We start from the raw sequence: 19,209 nt of genomic DNA, 5'->3' as shown, positions 1-19,209 counted from the left end.
GACACCCCCCCTCCCCTTCCCCCCCCCCCCCCCCCCGCCCCCAACACCACCCTCCCATGGGGCTCTGTGTTGACAGCTTGGAGCCTGGAGCCTGCTTTGGATTCTGTGTCTCCCTCTGTCTCTGTGTCCCTCCCCCACTCATGCTTGCTCTCTTTCAAAACTAAATAAATATGAATTAAAAAAAAATATCCTACACGAATGAGACAGACATGGCATGTGTTAAACTCACAGAAGGGGAAAAAATAAAATGCCTCATATCTGATGGCAAATTCCTCCCACAGTATCGGTTTTTAGAACTGGTCTTTATAACAATATGAACCTTGCCCCCTGGACTGGTAAGTACAACATTTAAATCTGGTACAAAAACCATTTTAAAGAGAAACGAGTGACGTCGCTATAGGGGCTCTTTTTCTTCCGTCAGTCACAGGATCCTTCAGTGACTGGCCTCTTTTCGGTGGAGGAAAAGGCAAAATAACCCCAAAGTCTCTTTGGTGACGGGACGAAAAAGAAGAAAGCAGTTGAATCAAGTCAGCGCCTCACACATTCTTCACAACGCCAGAGGGAATGGTCCTCAATGGGAGAGTCCTACCGCCCTCACAGGAAGGCAAACTGTCTCAAGACCTCTCTTAGGAGAACGCCACCATGGAGTTTTACGGCGTCTGCCAGAGCGTCGGCCGTCAGTTTGCACCTCCCCCTGTTTCCGGGAGCGGTAGCTAGGCAACTGCCGGCGGTCTAGGAGAGCGGAGGACACTTGGTTGCTTTAGTGCTCCTAGCGGCAAACGACGAACGCTGCAGTTCCGTCTCACAGGTTTTACCCTCTGCTCTCTCCACCCCCTTTACCCCCGTCCGCCCCTCCGCCACTTTGGCTCCTCCCCTTTCTTCTCTCAGGCTCACTTGCTCGCGCTCGTGCTCGCGCTCACTCTCACTCTCGTGCTCGCTCTCTTGCTCGCTCTCGCTCGTTCTCGCTCTCGCTCGCTCTCGCTCGCTCTCGCTCTCTCTCGCCTTCCTCCTCCGCCTCCTCTGCTCTTGGGCTAGAATATCTATGGGTCGAAACGTGATGCGATGAATCCGAGAGAGACCGAAACTAGGACGAGGAGTGGGGCGGAAGCGGCGGGACTCCTGGGCATGGGGGCTTCACAATAGAGGCAGCGCCCCCACCCGCCCCCGCTAGCTCCTCCGGAGTGGAGCCCCCAAACCCCTTAGGGAAAAGGATGGCGGCGGCACCTACCCAGATAGAAGCCGGTGGGTAACTGTGGCTGGGAGCTAAGGAGATGGGAGCTTAGCGCAACGGCTGTCAGTTTCTTTTGAAAAAGCTGTTTTTCTTTACCTCCCACTCAACCTCTTTTCCCCTCTTCCGCAGAGCTGTATTACCTGATCGCTAGATTCTTGCAGTCCGGACCCTGCAACAAATCCGCTCAGGTGAGAGGGAGAAGGAGATCTGGGAGTCGTGGGGAACGTTCCCAATGGGGAAATTGAGGCATCGGGGCGTGCGGTTTCCCTGAGAGTGAGGGAAAGGCCGGCCTTGACTAGTCCTGCCGTCAGCGGCTGGGTTCGAAGTGGGGAGGGAGGAATGGGTTAATGGTCTGAGCTGCTCCTCATATTCGTTTTTCCCTTTTGCTCAGGTGCTAGTGCAGGAGCTCGAGGAGCATCAGGTACGGAGCCCCTTCGGGAAGACGTGGGGAGGGCTGGGGTTAGACTGGAGGAAGGGGAGGGCAAGTCAGGGGCGGAGGACTGGGGCTGGGAGGGAAGCTTGGATCTGGACACTCAGAACTGTTGTCACTGGAGTGAACCGGCTTCTTCCCTCAAAAGGGGCGGATATCGCTGGGGTCTTAACTCGCCCCCTCTTTATGCCCGTGGGAGGCGGTTTTTCAGGATTTCCTCCCTCTGGGCCTCCTGCTTCCTACACTGGACTAGCTTTGAGGCAACAGCTATGTGACTCGAGAAATACGGACGCCAGAGGGTCGGGGACCAGGACCCAGGTTGGGTCGACTTCAGTGGGAGCTGAGGCTTGGCCTGTACGGTTTGCCCACCCCCCACCTTTTCTTTTCTCCCGCCCCCAGTTGATTCCGCGCCGCTTAGACTGGGAGGGAAAAGAGCACCGAAGAAGCTTCGAGGATCTGGTGAGTAAAGTTTTCATTTCAACTTAACCCAACTCTTTCTCCACTCCCTCCCCACCTTGTTCTTCCAACCCGCTCCCGACCCCTCCGCCTCCCCAGCTTTAGAGCTCCTAGCTGGGCCAAAGAACGACTGCCCCTTCCCCGCTCCCTGCCAGTCAGAGAAAGGGTACCTTGCCCTTCCCTTGGCCTCGCTTATTTCCACTCGAAAACTTTGAAGAATGTGAGTTATCAGGGATGCCGTTTTGTGGATTACGAATATGTTACAAACATCGAGAAAGGCCCATTGTAGGGGGAATAAGGGAGAGAAACCAGGGGGTTATCTTGGGGCACGTACCAAGGACTGACGTTGGCCAATGACAGCGTTGGTAACAGCCCAGAGTTCCGGATTAGTGGAAGAAAACTGGTTTCTGGTTGGTCCTGGCTTGAAATACGGGAACTAAGGCCAGGCTTAGTCTTTTTTTTGGGGGGGGGAGGGGGGTACGGTGGAGGGAGCTCAGGGAGGGGAGTTAACCGACCCTGAATTGGGCAAAACGGCACAATTAAAAATAATGGGAAGCATCAAACGAATTCCAAAATTTGCCGATTTTAGGTAATCAACTACCGAATGAAAAAGCATAATTGTGTATATCATATTTTAGAAAATAGCTCATTAAATCATTATTAGGTCGCATTTCTGCAGATACATTTTCATTAAACGACAACTATGGATTATGACCTTTTTGAGAATTTATGAAACAGGATCTGGGATTTAGAAGGAGATAACAATGATTATATTTTAAAATATACTTTAGTAAAGGACCAAAGGCATTGAATTGACTGTGTTGTTTCTCCTAAATATATAATCCATAGTCAACATGCACCTTCTGTTCAGCATTGATACAAAAAGGTGATCTTTTTTTAGTTTGGGGAAGATGTCCTCTCGCGTTAGCCACTGGTACAGTGAATTGGAAGGAAATGAAAAGAGAAAGGGGTGATGTTACTAAAATCTAAATTCAGCTATCTTTCCTTCAAATAAGATCCAAATGGAGGAAGATCAAAATTAAAGTAAGTTAAAGGGGTATGGTAGACTCTAAATATAAATAAAATGATTTAATAACAATATTTAAACTGATTTAGTGTTCGTTTGATAATTCTTTTATATTGAATTACAATAATGAGACGATGTTAATAGTTATTACTAAGTAATAATTTTAGTTTGCTGACTATTTTATTTTTTGCAAATCATAAAATGCTCTAATAGTTGTGATATGGATAAATTCCAATATCTGTACTGTTAATGGTAAAAAATTTTCAGATGGATAAAAATTATTTTGTAAACACTGTATTTAATTTGTATTTATCAGTGTATTTAATTTGTAGTCAGACTTTTTGTTGGACTGCAGTCCTGCCAAAAAAAGAGGCAAAACAGTGCCTACCAATATATATTTAAACACTTTATGACTAATGTGGTTTGGAAGATAGTTTTATACTGAGGTGTATTGAAGATGTTTTCATTTACATTTATGTGTAAGCAGACCATTTTAAGTAAATAGCAAAAGGAGACTTAAAAGAAAAAGCTTTTTTAAAAAAAGAAAAAGCTTTTTAAAAATTACTTGACAGTAATAAAAAGCAAATGAACATCAAAATAATTAAAAACAGTACTAACCACACACAAACATAAAAACAAAAAACAAAAACAAAATTCAGTTTACCAGACTTCATTTCCTTATATTATAGAGGCATATTTTTACATAACTGTAGTCAATGTCCATTTTCTGCTTTATATTTTCTTAACATTTTTTGTATATAACTATATTTGAATAGTTATTGTCATTTTAATGTTAAGAAAAGATTAAGTTTGCTATGATTTGAACTCAACATTCAGTTGAACATTTGGGTTCCTTCTAGGTTTTCACTAATATCTTTGCATAGTTAAGTAGTCTTGTTTCTTCCTTCCTTTTTTTGGATTTATTTTCCTGGGCTATTTTTCCAAAGTGGAGCTATCAGGTCAAAGGGTCTCTTCAGTTTTATAGCTTTTGTGATGTATTGTAAAATTGGTCTCCAGAAGATAATACTAATTCATGATGTCACCATCTAGGTACTTAGAGTGACTTTTTAAATATTTTTTGAATCTTTAGGTGGCTTTAATGGGGTGAAAATAGCCCTTAGTTGATTTAATTCGTTCTCTTTTTTTTATTAGTGAGGCTTAAATTTTAACCAGTTGTATAGTTGTTAATCCGTTTGTGTATATCCCTACATATACCTGATTTTCATTTTTATCTTATAAATATATTGTTTGGTTTTTCATATTTCCTTACACATTTTTATTTTTATATACACAGAATTTCATCTATTGTTTGAACATTGTCTATAGTTTAGACAGTGTATCTTTTTTATTTTTAATTTTTCATCTTGTACATCTTGAAGTTTTTATTTTTCTGGGATCCAGTGTTTCTAGGAATATTATATTTTGATGATATGGTCCTATTTTAAGTCAAAGATCTGTTTTCTACCTATAGATTTCTTTGTAAGGGAAGATGGGGTAGGGCTGAGTGAGAATTTGAACAGAAGGAAAAGAAATGGAGTGGCTGATAACTGAATGTTCTGTGATAGATTGATTGCTAGATGCATCAGTTTTATAGTTGATTAAAATTATTTCACATTTTATTTTTGATTTTGTGTGGCTTCATTGTGGGAGAGATGGATTTTTTTCTTAGGGTAGGTATTTTTTAAAATGCTGTTAGAACAATGGATTTATACAGTGTCATCTTTGATTTAGCTATATGTTTCAGGTTGAAGTTTAGGGTAAAGTATTAAGAAGTATAACCTTATATGTACTTACAGTCTTTATAAGTAGTATAATCTGATATGTTAAATTATATAGGAGTACTTCAAACTGAAGATGTACGAGGGTATAAAAAGGAAAGAATACAAATGCATGATGCAGAGGTAAAGAATTATAAACAAGGGTATCAAAATACTGAAAGATCACATAGCCATGCAATATGAAACAAAAATATTGCCTTTCTGTCTGTATATATACTTTTACTTAAATTGTCTATGCTGCTTACCTTGATTTATCCAGAAGAATATTAGCATAATAAGTTGGATTTCTTCAACACCTCATTATTACTGTTAGTATTATATATCTAGAAATCTTCTTTTTTCTTTCTTAAATCTGATTTAGTGTTTTACTTATAATTTGGAACACAATTAAGGTGCTATTTTATTAAAGCTACTGGCAGACAAGTATTGACATATCCAGATCTGAAGTGCCTTTTAAAAAATGGGCCTGTATATGAAGCGTTTGCCAGTTTATGTTGAACTGTAAGGTTTTTGAATATGGCATTCAAAATAAGACATTCTAAATTAACTTTCAGAATTTTAAGTAATGATACAGGGAGAAATTTGAAGTCATGGTGAGTGTTTTCGAAGTTTGATCTGGACATTTTTCATGTCTGCTTGACTCTTGTTTACAACATAATAGAATTAGATTTGCTTCTTACAATTTATCTTATGGTAGATAATTTAAATAATTACAGATGTCTGTTCATTTTTGGTGACCCTGTTGAATTGTTGGCTATTTTATTGCTTCCTCCTTGGAGCTTTATTGGGGACTGCAAACATAGTAATGAGGGGTATGTGTATGTGTTGTGTGTTTAAATGAATAGTTTTTGTTAGCATACAAATTTTATATATTGAAATTGTGACTGGGAAACTTTTTTAAAGGCATGTTTTAATATTTTTTAATCATGTTAAGGGGACTTGTATCATAAGACTGAACCAAAGGCATAATTACCTTTAGGTGTGGTATATAATGTAAAATATATATATAATTTTTCATCTCTAGAATTGAAAGCCTTAATTAGTGCTTTCATTTGGAGTGACATAGATTGTTTTACCTTCATTTTATATTCAAAAGACTTGAAGCAATTTTATGCTATTAAAAGAAAGTTTATCAAGATTGTATGTTCATTACTATCTTTAAAAATATATAAGCATCTATTATGATATGTTATTGTAAGAACTTGAATCTGCATATAACTTGTGCAAGTTTAAAAATATTTTCGCATTATCTCATTTGATCCTCACAAAGTACTGTAAAACACTGTATTTGAATTCCAGACATGCCTATATTTTTTTCTTAACCTTACCGGGTTCTTGTTCTCTAATTACTAATAATAGCTTAATTTGTTTATTAAATAGTAGAATGATTTCTGAGTGCTGGCGGCATAGTTATTGCGTCTCTAAGTGTGGAAGTAATTTAAGTGTGTGTGATTTATTAACTGCTGCATGGATACACAACCATAGTTAGGAAGAACAGAATGCATTTTGGGAAACCAAAAGGCATGTGCTGCTCAACCCCAATGGGATATAATGCTACCTGATAGTTCTTATGGTAGAGAGCAATCGATGCTGGAAACTAGTTTTCCTCACTTTTGATTTGCTTGAGCTACATGTACTCTTTTGCTTTCTATAATATGTTGGCTTTAACTATTTGTCTGGATTGGTCATTGTCTTTTTTCACACTTTGGTCTGAGAACATATTTTCAATGATTAAAATCCTTTTGGAGATTTATCATTAGTCTTAGGAAAACTGATAACTCAATACAAATGAGATGGCATTAAGAAAGTGAAGAGAGCTGCTGTTAGGGAGTAATAATTTGGGTTGGGTGAATGTCCCTTATAAAATTTTGTCCTGAAAGCACCTTTGTCAATTTGAATATTAGTTTAGTTTGTGTTTTTGTTCTTGGTTTACTGATGTTGATTACTGATTGATTAATAAACAGGTCTTTTTTTTTTTTTTTTGGTAGAGAGCAAATAAGTAATTTCAAGGCAGTTTAGTGTTTGTGTTAAATTTTGGGGATGTCCTTGTTTGATATTTCTCATATAAGATTTTGTGAGTAGTATGTAGAAAAGACCATAAGATTTAGTCTGAGAGATAGCCTTTACTTGCTGAGTGACTGTGGGCAAGTTAAGTTACTTAACCTCTCAGGGATTCAGTTTCCTCATTTATAAAATAAAACCCTCTGTCTATTTTACAAGGTTGTTCTTGAACCAAATGAGTTAAATATGAAAGAAAGCATTTTGTTAATTAAAAATGCATTGCAAATTAATTGGTTACTGCATTTTAAAACTAGGACATAGGTGTGCCTGGGTGGGTAGGTCTGTTAAGCGGCCAACTTCATCTCATCTCATGATCTTACAGTTTGTGGGTTCAAGCCCCGCATCAGGCTCTGTGCTGACAGCTCAGAGCCTGGAGCCTGCTTCAGATTCTGTGTCTCCTCTCTCTGCCCCTCCCCCATTCATGCTCTCTCTCTCTCTCTCTCTCTCTCTCTCAAAATGAATAAACTTTAACAAAAATTTAAAAATAGGACATAGAGGTTGAATGGAAAATGGACATCTAAAGAACTATGACCCCACAATTTATATTTTCTTAGCTAGCTAATAATCACCACCTAATTTTTATAATATTTTTATAAGGTGAGGAGGTATAAAACAGTACCATTGGAAAAAAAGTATTTAAAAAGTGAGTGTTAGAATTGAACCTGAAATGAGTGTTTTAAAGTGCATCTGTGTTAACTCAAAACAAGAAATTATTGTTATGTCAAAAGATGTTTAGTGTTGTTTACATTATTATTAATTAGAGAAAGGCAATTTAGTACAATGCTGGTGTAGTATTCGCTGTTGTTTGAAGTGGGAGGTATGTCTTTCTGATGTCTTGTTGTAGGGATCCTCAGCCCTTCTGCTTGATCTTTTCTTATCCCGAACTTATTTTCTATGCATTATTGATAAGTAATTTCTTGTTTTTTAAATTACCTTGTTGAAGATGTTTTCTCATCTACCATGGTAGTTTATAATAATCTGACCCTCAGTTATTATTTGTGTGATTTTCTTAACTTTTGTTAGAAGCATTTCATGATACATGTTTCTTAGGCTTATTTAATATGCTAGATGGTACTGAGTTCTTTTATTGGACATTTCTTTAAGGATAAACTTCTAGAATGTGGGTGGGCTCCTTGTCCATGTCTTGACATTATCTGTCCTCAAGGTAATAGTACTTTCAGTACTTGCCTTCTTGAGGTACTGAAACCCAGAGTATACATAAACCTAGGTGGGTTGCTCTTGACTTTCATTCCTGAGGAAATCTTAAAACTAATAGAAAAAAATGCTGTGAACAATGATTTACGTTTTGAAAAGAAAGTGATAGGAAGCCTTAACACTTTGTAGCTCATTGTACAAACCAGTGGTATTACTACAGTAGAAAAGCCTACCTGTTTTATTTACTTTTGTGCCCAGTTTTTTCCCTTTCCTCCTTCAAATTCAGCAAATGTTAAAACTCGACACTTTAAGATATAATATTGGATTATTGCAGACATTTATATTTTACTGAAATATAAATTTCAATATCAAAAAGAAAATAAACTTACTTTTTGTGTTTTCTTTTTTTATACATGTATTTTTTTCTCTTCAAAATCAGATGATACTCTGCGAGGTTTTTCTGAGTTCCCTTTATTTATTTATTTTTAGTTTTTAGTTTTGGAGAGAGTGTGTGAGTGGGGGAGAGGAACAGAAGGAGGAAGGGAGGGAGGGGGAGGGAGGGAGAGGGGGAGGGAGGGAGAGGGGGAGGGGGAGGGAGGGAGAGGGGGAGGGGGAGGGAGGGAGGGAGGGAGGGAGAGAGAGAGAGAGAGAGAGAGAGAGAGAGAGAGAGAGAGAATGAGAGAATGAGAGAATGAGAGAATGAGAGAATGAGAATGAATCTTAAACCCGATGCAGGACTTGATCCCATGACTCTGGGATTATGACCTGAGCTGAAATCAGGAGTCAGATGGACACTCAACCCACTGAGCCACCCAGGCGCCCCTCTGCGAGTTATTTATTATTATTTTTTTTTAACTTAACATCATGGAGGAGAATCTTAAACACTGAGGGATATTATGTTAGTCATTGTGCAGAGTACATTTACTGGGTAGGGGTACCTTTCTCTTTGCCTGGAATGCCTTCCTTTCCCTTTGTCTATCTTGTGAATTTTCACTTAGGCTTCAAGTGTGCAATTGGACAAAAACCCCTACTCCTAGGCTGATGTAGGTACTGTATTTCTTTGCTTCTAATTAGCCCTCTGTACTAACCTCTAGGCATTTGTAGCTTTGATTTATTTACTAGTTTGTTTCCTCTTCTGGGACTATGGGTTCCCTTAGGGCAGGAGTTTAATCTTCCCATTTCATCTCTGTATTTTAAATGCCTGAATGAATGAATGCATGAGTGAATGATTTTGTTTTTGTTTTACAAGTCATATGAGATAGTTATCATTACTCCTGCTTTACAGATGCAGAAGCTCAGGCTCTCAGACTGAGTAACTCTGCAGGTCACCTAAGTAGGAACTGAGGATGGTAAAAAATTAAAATCTAAGTCCTTTCTACTGTATCACACTGCCAGAAGCAGTAACAGCTAGTAAATTTTAGAGCCTGAATAATCTAGTGTTCCAGATTTCAAAGTACTATTTGATGTATTTAAAGGCTTGCTGTATTTTTCAAAATCTATCTTGTATTCTGTCTCTAAATATAAAAAAGATCATGTGACTAATTTTTTGTATGTGCTTCTCCCCTCCCGCCACACCAAAAAAAATTAAAATCTCGGATAAAATGTTATATTTCACTTTTTCAACATATGGTCCCAGTTTGATTCTTCATTTTACCTGTGCAATCATGATCTTAGAAAACAAAACGCAGAAACAATTGTCTCTTTTATTTGTTTTTTTGGAGTTACTTATCCTATATTTTCTAAAAGCCAAGGTAAAAATGTTATCATTGCTATATGAAAATTAGTATTTCAAATGTAGTGCTTGTTGGTATGGGCCTTGTACCTTGAAATTAGGTACCTTTTGCATTTTATTCAATTCCCAGCTGTATACCTTTTAACTAACTATGATGAGTAGGATCATGTCTGTGAACTCCCTGGTCTTCTCACTTGTCATAATAATTCTGAAGTGCGGTGATTCAGTTGTTAGATTTGGTATATATCCTATCTTCCTATCAAGCCAGTCTTCCTATCAAGAAGGCTTCATTTAATATCTTTCAGTTTATTTGAATTTATAGTTTTATTTTTTTTGCAGTCTTTGTGTTAGTTATCTTAATAATTTTCCAACTGCTTTAATAAGACAGTAATAGAGCAGTGGACAGGGAAACAGATTTCTGTACGTTCATTGTGACCACTAGACTTCACTTCTCTGGATCTGTCTTTCCTACTATAAGATGTGAAGTTAGGTTAATTATGCACAAGGATACTTATAATTCAAACATTCTATAATTTAATTCCTTGGAGCTGTTTTATAGAATAATATAGAAGTTTATAATATACTTTTGAACTTTGTTTTTAGAGAATGCTTTTCTTCTGCAAATATCAAAGTACTTGTTGTGTTACTTGTTGGCCATTATATTCCAGAGAGAAAAATGTGGTTAAATAACTGAAATTAGAGTATTTGAGCTTTAATTGAAAAGAGGGGCTTATAATATGTTACAAATTTCATAGAATATTTTAATACATACTTTTTTATATTGCATTATATTATTATTATATTCATACATAATTCTAATATAGAATTTTTTAAAACTTAGAAGAGTAATTATTGAGAGTAGATGAGTTTATATGCCAAAAAAGATCACCTTTAAAAAATTCCAACTTTAATCAAAGCAGATGGATTGAAATAAATGTCGACTACCAGTTATAAGTCTTGAAATTTGATTTAGAAGAAATTATTATTGCAAGAACTGAGCTGATAGAGTTTGAAAGCCTGTTAATGTTATTTAAAGGAGACGCTAGCATGTTCAAATTCAAATGTATTGTTATTGGTGTTGTGTTGATAGAATCTATATTTCTCTACCATTGTTTCATATTCAAATTTTTATTGATTTTAGGGGAATGGACTCTTTGAATGGGACCACTTAGAAATTAAGCAATTTGTAATTGTATAGGGTGGAATTCAAACTTGTGAAATTTATTTAATAATTTATAATTTAAAAAAATCTTCAAGTGGGAGAATTTGGGTGTAGAAAGGCCTTGTTTTGGTTGATTAATTAATGATTCCATATTTTAAAATTATTACTGAGGAATTGATAGAAAAAATTTACATAAATGGCTCAAAATCATTTGTTTCTATAAAATGAAGTAGCCAGGCAACTTAAGATGTCAGTTTAAGATATAATTCTGACAGATTTTTTTTAAGTTTATTTATTTAGAGAGAGAGAGAGTGAGCAGGGGTGGGGTAAGAGAGAGAAGGAGAGAGAGAATCCCAAGCAGGCTCCTTGCTGTCAGTGCGAAGCCTGATGTTGGGCTCGAACTCATGACCTGAGCCAGAACCAAGAGTCAGACACTGACTGACTGAGCTACCCAGGTGCCCTCGACAGATTTTCTATAAAAGGATAATTCTAAAAATTGATATTAGAGGGACACCTGGGTGGCTCAGTCAGTTGAGCATCTGACTTTGGCTCAGGTCAGGATCTTGTGAGTTGGAGCCCTGCGTTGGGCTCTGTGCTGACAGCTCAGAGCCTGGAGCCTGTTTCAGATTTTGTCTCCCTCTCTCTGCCCCTTCCCTGGCTATGCTCTGTCTCTCTCTGTCTCTCAAAAATGAATAAATGTTAAAAAAACTAAAAAAAAATTCATATTAGAGAGCTCCTGTTTTCTGGATTATATTGCAATTCTAGGAAGGGATTAGCTCTTAAGATGGTAATGGGATAAAAAAAAAGAAAATTGATACAAAAAAAAAAGTGCCAATAAAGACATAAACTACCATCCTGTGTAAAGCCTTTGTGTAGTGTGTACTTGATGCAAAAGTAATGGCTGATAATGCAAGCCGAGTGTATCTGAGACAGTGTTGGTGGGAAAAAATGCATAAACTATTACAGATGTTCATATGCAGTATTTTGCTTTGAGATATGTATTTTCTGGGGTACTAACTCTTATTTGCCTTTAGGCATATTTAGGAAATGTTCTAATGTGGAGAGAATGAATTACAAACTAGGATTTTAGGATATCAGTGTGTGTGGATAACAGATATTTAGATTGAATTGAATCATCAGCTGCTTTGACTTTAATATTACCTGTACATTTTACTGAGAGATGGTTCTATGTAGGAATTTGCCTCAAAAACAAAACTAGAAATGTGAGAAATAACTTAAAAGAATTTGCTTGATCCTTTTTCCCAATCCAGAAGCTAAACCTTGTAGATGTACATATAACATAATCAGGCTAAGTTGTCATTCTTTCTGAGTAGCTTGACAGTTCCCAGGCCTCAGTTATTTTGACAGATTAAAATTAATTTTTGCTGGGATTTAAAAAAGATAATTGGCAGGAAATAATTTTTAAAAATCAAAATAGAATTACTTCTTCCCAGAATTCTGAACACATGTTGGATTGTAGTTCTTTGACCTATGTTTTATAAGAAAACAAAATGGTACTTTGATAGGAGAATCTAACATTTTTCCTCTGAGTTCATGTGATATTGCTTACAGATAGACTTTACTTTGGTTTTTGTACGTTCATAGATTCATTAAACAAATATTTATCTAGAACATACATAATTTCTTCTTTCATGGTCATTAGGGATGATTTACAAAATTATTCTCTCATGTTGTATTTTTCTTGACCTGGTGGTGATATACTGATGATACAAATATATATATGTGTATGTATGTGTGTGTGTGTGTGTGTGTGTGTATTTGCATTTATTGTTCATTCTCTCCCTCACCCTTTATGTCAAGATGAGAATGTAGATGTCCTTTTTATCTGAATATTTTTAATAGTCTAGTTTTCTGTTTGCTCCTTTATTTTTTTTATGTTTTTAAAGTTTATTTATTTATTTTGAGAGAGACAGAGATAGCACAAGTGGGGGAGGGGCAGAGAGAGAGAGAGTCCCAAGCATGCTCCCCACTGTCAACATTGAGCCCGATGCAGGGCCTGAATCCATTAAACCATGAGATCATGACTTGAGCTGAAACCAAGAGTTGGACACTTAACCGACTGAGCCACCCAGGCACCCCTCTGTTTGCTCCTTTAAATAATTAGGTATATGAAACACATCATGGACTTGAACATTAGCTTAGATTAAAAAAATGAAGTTTTGTTGTTTCATTTTCTCACTCCTGTCTACCTATGTTAACCATCTTCAGAAATTTGCTTGTGTGTTTTAAAAATGAGTTAATGGGGGCGCCTGGGTGGCGCAGTCGGTTAAGCGTCCGACTTCAGCCAGGTCACGATCTCGCGGTCCGTGAGTTTGAGCCCCGCGTCAGGCTCTGGGCTGATGGCTCGGAGCCTGGAGCCTGTTTCCGATTCTGTGTCTCCCTCTCTCTGCACCTCCCCTGTTCATGCTCTGTCTCTCTCTGTCCCAAAAATAAATAAAAAACGTTGAAAAAAAAAAATTAAAAAAAAAAAATAAATAAAAATGAGTTAATGTTGCAATGAATTTTGAGTATATATAGCTTAGTTGTTTAGAGCATAGTATTTATAAAATCATTAATTGGATACTGTTTTAGAAACCAGTTAACTATTTTTTAGGGAAACCAGTTCTGCTTTATTAAGAAAATTTGGGATTTGGGTGAGAGTTTGGTGCAAGTAATAACTTTGCCTTCTTATCATTTATATAGAATCTAGGTCCTTTGATTTTTGATCAGTTCATCACTAGTGAATAAATCAAGTACAAGTAGAGTTTACGCATTGTCTTTGTACTTTAATTTTAGGCATGCTCACTTTTGCTGTTTTGCAACACTTATTTCATAAGATTAACAGCTAAGCAAATGATTTAATCAAGGCATGCAAAAGTAAGTTTGAGTGCCATATCATTTAAATGTTACCATTTAAAAAATTTTTTAACATTTATTTATTATTGAAAGAGAGACACAGAGCATGAGCAGGGGAGGGGTAGAGAGAGGGGGAGACATAGAATCTGAAGTAGGCTCCAGGCTCTGAGCTGTTAGCACAGAGCCCAACACGGGGCTTGAACGCACAAACTGCCAGATCATGACCTGAGCCGAAGTCGGTCGCTTAACCAACTGAGCCACCCAGGTGCCCCAAAATGTTATCATTTAGATGTGCTTAATTTTTGTAGCTCTTTCTTTAATTTGACTGAAGTATTAAATAGTTAAAATATTATTTTCCTTATTCTTTATTTAAAAATTGTACTTTGTTCCATGATGAAATAGTTTGTTAATGGACTAGTTATATTTTTAAACCAAATTGGTTTTCCTGTTTTATTTATGCTTTTTAGGTGGCAGCCAATGCACACATTCCTCCAGACTACCTCCTTAAAATTTGTGAGCGGATTGGCCCCTTACTAGATAAGGAGATCCCTCAGAGTGTTCCTGGGGTGCAGACATTACTGGGTGTTGGTCGGCAGTCTCTGTTACGGGATGCCAAAGGTAAGATTTTCACAATTTTTAGAGGAAGGAGTGGAGAACAGCATATTTTTATGTTAAGTAAATGTTCCCATGCTTTTCTAAATACTAATTTTCTTCTAGTTTTTCTTATTTTGACAATCTTATTTTTATTTTCTTAGTTTACAGGTAAATATTTAGAGGCCTAAAAGAAGCCCTCTGCTGTAAAACAGTGAATACAGTAGAAATAAACAACAATATAGAATCTTTTTGTAATCCTGTGGAGTAGAGATGTTAAAAGATCACTGCTCTGATTAGTACAGTATTAATGCTTAATTCATTATGTTTTAATATTTTTAAGTATATTAAGTCTTTATATCATCCTAATCACATTGTATATTTTATAACAGGTAAATGAGAGATGATATGTAAAAATTCACATATGATATATTAAAATTTTTATAATTAAAATATTAAAAAATATGTAATTGCTCAATAATAGTGTTTCTACTCCCCTGTTTTGCAGTCTTTGAAAGATTTTCCCTAAAACATGTAAAGTAGTATTTTGTGAACATAAAAATGTGAAACTAGGCATTAAGGATGTCTGTTAGTATAATAAATACTTCAGGTCTAGCAACCAGGTTACTTCTGTTTTGTTTTATTAGCATAATGTTTTCAAATTCTAATTCACAAAGGTAAATAGTTTCAAAAATACCAGTTTTAAACATCTCCTTTTGTAATTTAAGGAAATTCTTCAAATCAGTTGATTTGGAAGCTTTCAAGAGAATAGTAGAATATTTTTGTATCACAATTGAATTATTCAGAATATTTCATATTTGCTTGAGTTATTTGACATAAACATCAAATACAAAAAACACAGCTATTCATAGTCTGTTGTCATCTGATATGCAATATTGTTACCTGTTACGGCACAATTGGCAGGTACCCCATAATGTGAGTATGCACCAAGTATAAATTTTTCTGAATTCTACCTGGAATACTTGTGCTGTAGTCATAACCTTGCTTATATAGTTTTATATGAGTAGAAATGTATAAACCTAAAGATCAAGAAAAACTTAAAACGTTATTAATCCATGACATATTTGCATAAGATTCAAATACATGCGTAATAAAAGTTTTAGTTCTAGATCAGTGCAGAAGTAAAATACCCTGGTATATATTAAAGTGTTGGTGTTTCCCAGTGATAATATAGTTTAAAATTTATCTTTTTTTTTTTTTTTTAATTTTTTTTTTCGACGTTTATTTATTTTTGGGACAGAGAGAGACAGAGCATGAACGGGGGAGGGACAGAGAGAGAGGGAGACACAGAATCGGAAACAGGCTCCAGGCTCTGAGCCATCAGCCCAGAGCCTGACGCGGGGCTCGAACTCACGGACTGTGAGATCGTGACCTGGCTGAAGTCGGACGCTTAACCGACTGCGCCACCCAGGCGCCCCTAAAATTTATCTTTTAATGTTCATTTATTTTTGAGACAGAGAGAGACAGAGCATGAATGGGGGAGGGTCAGAGAGAGAGGGAGACACAGACTCTGAATCAGGCTTCAGGCTCTGAGCTGTCAGCACAGAGCCCGATGCAGGGCTTGAACTCACAGACCATGAGATCATGACCTGAGCCGAAGTCGGAAGCTCAACCGACTGAGTCACCCAGGCGCCCCTTAGTGATAATACAGTTTATAACATGTTTAAAAATATGCATGTTATCTTTATTGTGGTGTTAATAGTTAAAAATATATTCCAACAAATGAAATTGAAAACAGACATTTACCTCTGAGGTACAATTAAAAAAAACACTGTTCTATTTCTTGACTAACGTTTGAATCTTTTTGTATAGACTGTAAGAGTACACTATGGAATGGGTCTGCTTTTGCAGCTCTACATAGAGGCAGACCTCCAGAACTACCTGTAAATTATGTGAAACCTCCAAATGTGGGTGAGTAATGTCCATGTGAGCTATAAACATATTCTTGATTTGTTTTTTCCTGAACTCATTATACTGCCAAAATTAAATTTGAAGTGTGAACGAACTGCTTACATTCTTGAGGAGTTTCATGGTTGGTCCAACTTTTTTAAAGCATTTTTACTTAAATCAAATATAATTATGGTTTTGAGATTTTGTTTTGTTTTCATCTGTCCTTCCTTACTTCCTCCCTTCTTCCCTCCTCCCTTCCTCCTTTCCTCCTTTCTTCTTAGCAGAAGCATTTCCTGTTTTATATAGTATAGGTTTTTTTAACTGTGTGGATGTTTATTTATATATCTATGTGCTGAACTTAAAGGTTTTATATGGAACTATGTAAAGATAGCTTTCCGAACAAAACATAATACATTCTGCTTATATCTATTTACTAAACATATTATGATGTGATAAATTTTGTCTTTATTAAAACAAATTATTAAATTTTTATCTTTATTAAAACAAAAAAATCACCCTTCCCACTTTTAGTTTACTGAAATTCACGTGTTCCATTCAGATTATTACTGAGACATTTCTGGCCAGACCATTATGAAGAAATACTAGTAGTGGTTTCCAAGGAGATATAGCTACAAAACCATTTGTACTAAAAGTTAACTCTTAAAAAGAATGAACAAAACCATACAGCTAGATGAGTAATTGCCACTCTGTTTCCCTATTTTCTCACACTTCTAAAAAATTATTTTATATAGTGCCTAGTGCCTAGAGAAAATTCCTTAAATTCAAATTGAAAAATAAAAACTTAAAAATGCATGCTATTTTATATAATAAGCTTATAGAAGTTACTTACCCCAAGAGATTAAACAAATTTAGGCTAGAAATAATTTTAAAATTTACTTAGACAAGTTACTGATAAAGATTCGTAAGGGTTATTAAAGTAAATCGGATACTTTGGTGTACATTACTAGCAATATTTTTCCATAGCCTGGATGTTCTTGGGTGAAAAGACTACTGAGTTGGGTCTAATTGAACATGGCATTTTTAACATTTTTTTTCATTTTCAGGAATGGATTGTTTATAATTTTCCAGTGTTCACTTTTCCCTTAAAGCTTTATTCATAATTCATTTATTGACTTGAATTAAAATAGCTTTTATTATTCATGTATTTATTTATGTCCAAAAGATACAACATATATATATTAAGTTTATTTATTTTGAGAGAGAGAGAGCATGAGCAGGACAGGGGCAGAGAGAGAGAGAATCCCAAGCAGGCTCCGCACTGTCAGTGCAGAGCCTGATGTGGGACTCAAGCTCATGAACCACCAGATCACGACCTGAGCTGAAGGTGGATGCCTAACTGACTGAGCCACCCCGGCACTCAAAGATACAGTATTTTTTACCACACTATCAACATTATTTGTAATGTTCTGTACTTCCTTCAGTGGTCACATGTAAAATGCTGAAGAACAGCATTTAGAGTATTAGGTTTTCCATCTTTTCTTTAGTGTTTTCTTCCCTTCCCTTTTTAAAAATTATTTTTAACTATATACATTCAAATTTCTTCTGGTTTTATATAGTGAACACTTTGCATTCTGACTGAGATCACTTTGTTATTCTTATTCTGACTTAGATCACTGTGTTACTGTTATTGCTTATAAATTTTAGTGTTCCTGGTATTGATGCTTTCACATTCTTAAATCTACTGTTATTTGAAGAGAAGCTATTACAATAGAGATAATTCAACCATAATGCATTTCATGTAGTATATACCAGTAAAAATATTTAAGTTTAGGATATTTAGAATTCAGAACCTAGTAAAAACTTAGAGGAGTGGACTAGAAAATTAAGCAATATGAATAAGATGTCTTTTAAAATTTCTGATTTGAGAGTTTTCTCATTCTGGGATATCGTTCTGCATAGCTACTTTATAAATTTTATTTTTATTCTTTATTTATTTTTGAGAGAGAGACAGTGAGACAGAGTGAGAGTGGGGGAGGAATAGAGAGGGAGACACAGAATCTGAAGTGGGATTCAGGCTCTGAGCTGTAAGCACAAGGCCCAACATGGGGCCCAAACTCACAAACTGCAAAATCATGACCTGAGCCAAAGTCAGACAGTTAACTGACTGAGCCACCCAGGCACCCCTAAAACTGATTTTAAAGCAGCTATGCAGGGGTTCCTAGATGGCTCAAGTCGATTAAGCATCCGACTGTTGATTTTGGCTCAGGTTATGATCTCACAGTTTGTGGGTTTGAGTCCCGCATCGGGCTCCACACTGACAGTGTGGAGCCTGCTTTGGATTCTCTCTCCCTCTCTCTCTGCCCCTCCCCTGCTCGCTCTGTTTCTCAAAAATAAATTTAAAAAAATAAAATCAATTATTTTCATAGTTTCCCAATGTAAATAAAAACTTAAGGTAATCTTGAAAGTTTAATCAACCAATCTTAGAGCTTTAGTAACACCATTTTTTTTTTAATTTTTTTTTTAACGTTTCTTTATTTTTGAGACAGAGAGAGACAGAGCATGAACGGGGGAGGGGCAGAGAGAGAGGGAGACACAGAATCGGAAACAGGCTCCAGGCTCTGAGCCATCAGCCCAGAGCCTGACGCGGGGCTCAAACTCACGGACCGCGAGATCGTGACCTGAGCTGAAGTCGGACGCCCAACCGACTGAGCCACCCAGGCGCCCCAGTAACACCATTTTTAATAGAAGTGTTCCTTGGTCAAGTAAATGTGGGAAATACTGATTTTACAAAAAGTATAGAAAAAAATGAACGTATGTAGGGCTGCTCAGAGTCTTCCATATGCTAAATGCATTGTGAA

General features: G+C 36.5%; 1 protein-coding gene across 7 annotated transcripts in view; it reads left to right on the top strand.

Annotated features, from left to right (window-relative positions):
• Window positions 1-933: 933 nt before the first annotated feature.
• Window positions 934-19,209, top strand: part of BRWD3 (bromodomain and WD repeat domain containing 3) — a 251,447-nt gene continuing 233,171 nt past the window's right edge. For 6 of the 7 annotated variants that reach the window (XR_009257105.1, XM_058713528.1, XM_058713523.1 and 3 more), the window contains exons 1-6: window positions 934-1,242; window positions 1,361-1,419; window positions 1,623-1,652; window positions 2,061-2,120; window positions 14,356-14,506; window positions 16,313-16,411. Coding sequence is in view for 6 of the 7 variants with exons in the window: in XM_058713528.1 (XP_058569511.1) it covers window positions 1,212-1,242; window positions 1,361-1,419; window positions 1,623-1,652; window positions 2,061-2,120; window positions 14,356-14,506; window positions 16,313-16,411 (430 nt within the window). In the remaining variant the exon portion in view is untranslated. The remainder of the gene's footprint in view (window positions 1,243-1,360; window positions 1,420-1,622; window positions 1,653-2,060; window positions 2,121-14,355; window positions 14,507-16,312; window positions 16,412-19,209) is intronic. The other variant, XM_058713529.1, reaches the window with a different exon arrangement.

Source organism: Neofelis nebulosa, chromosome X (genome assembly GCF_028018385.1).
Source record: "Neofelis nebulosa isolate mNeoNeb1 chromosome X, mNeoNeb1.pri, whole genome shotgun sequence".
In the NCBI taxonomy this organism is placed as follows: domain Eukaryota; kingdom Metazoa; phylum Chordata; class Mammalia; order Carnivora; family Felidae; genus Neofelis; species Neofelis nebulosa.
The sequence above is the reverse complement of the archived record's forward strand: the minus strand, read 5'-3'. Positions and strand labels throughout refer to the sequence as shown.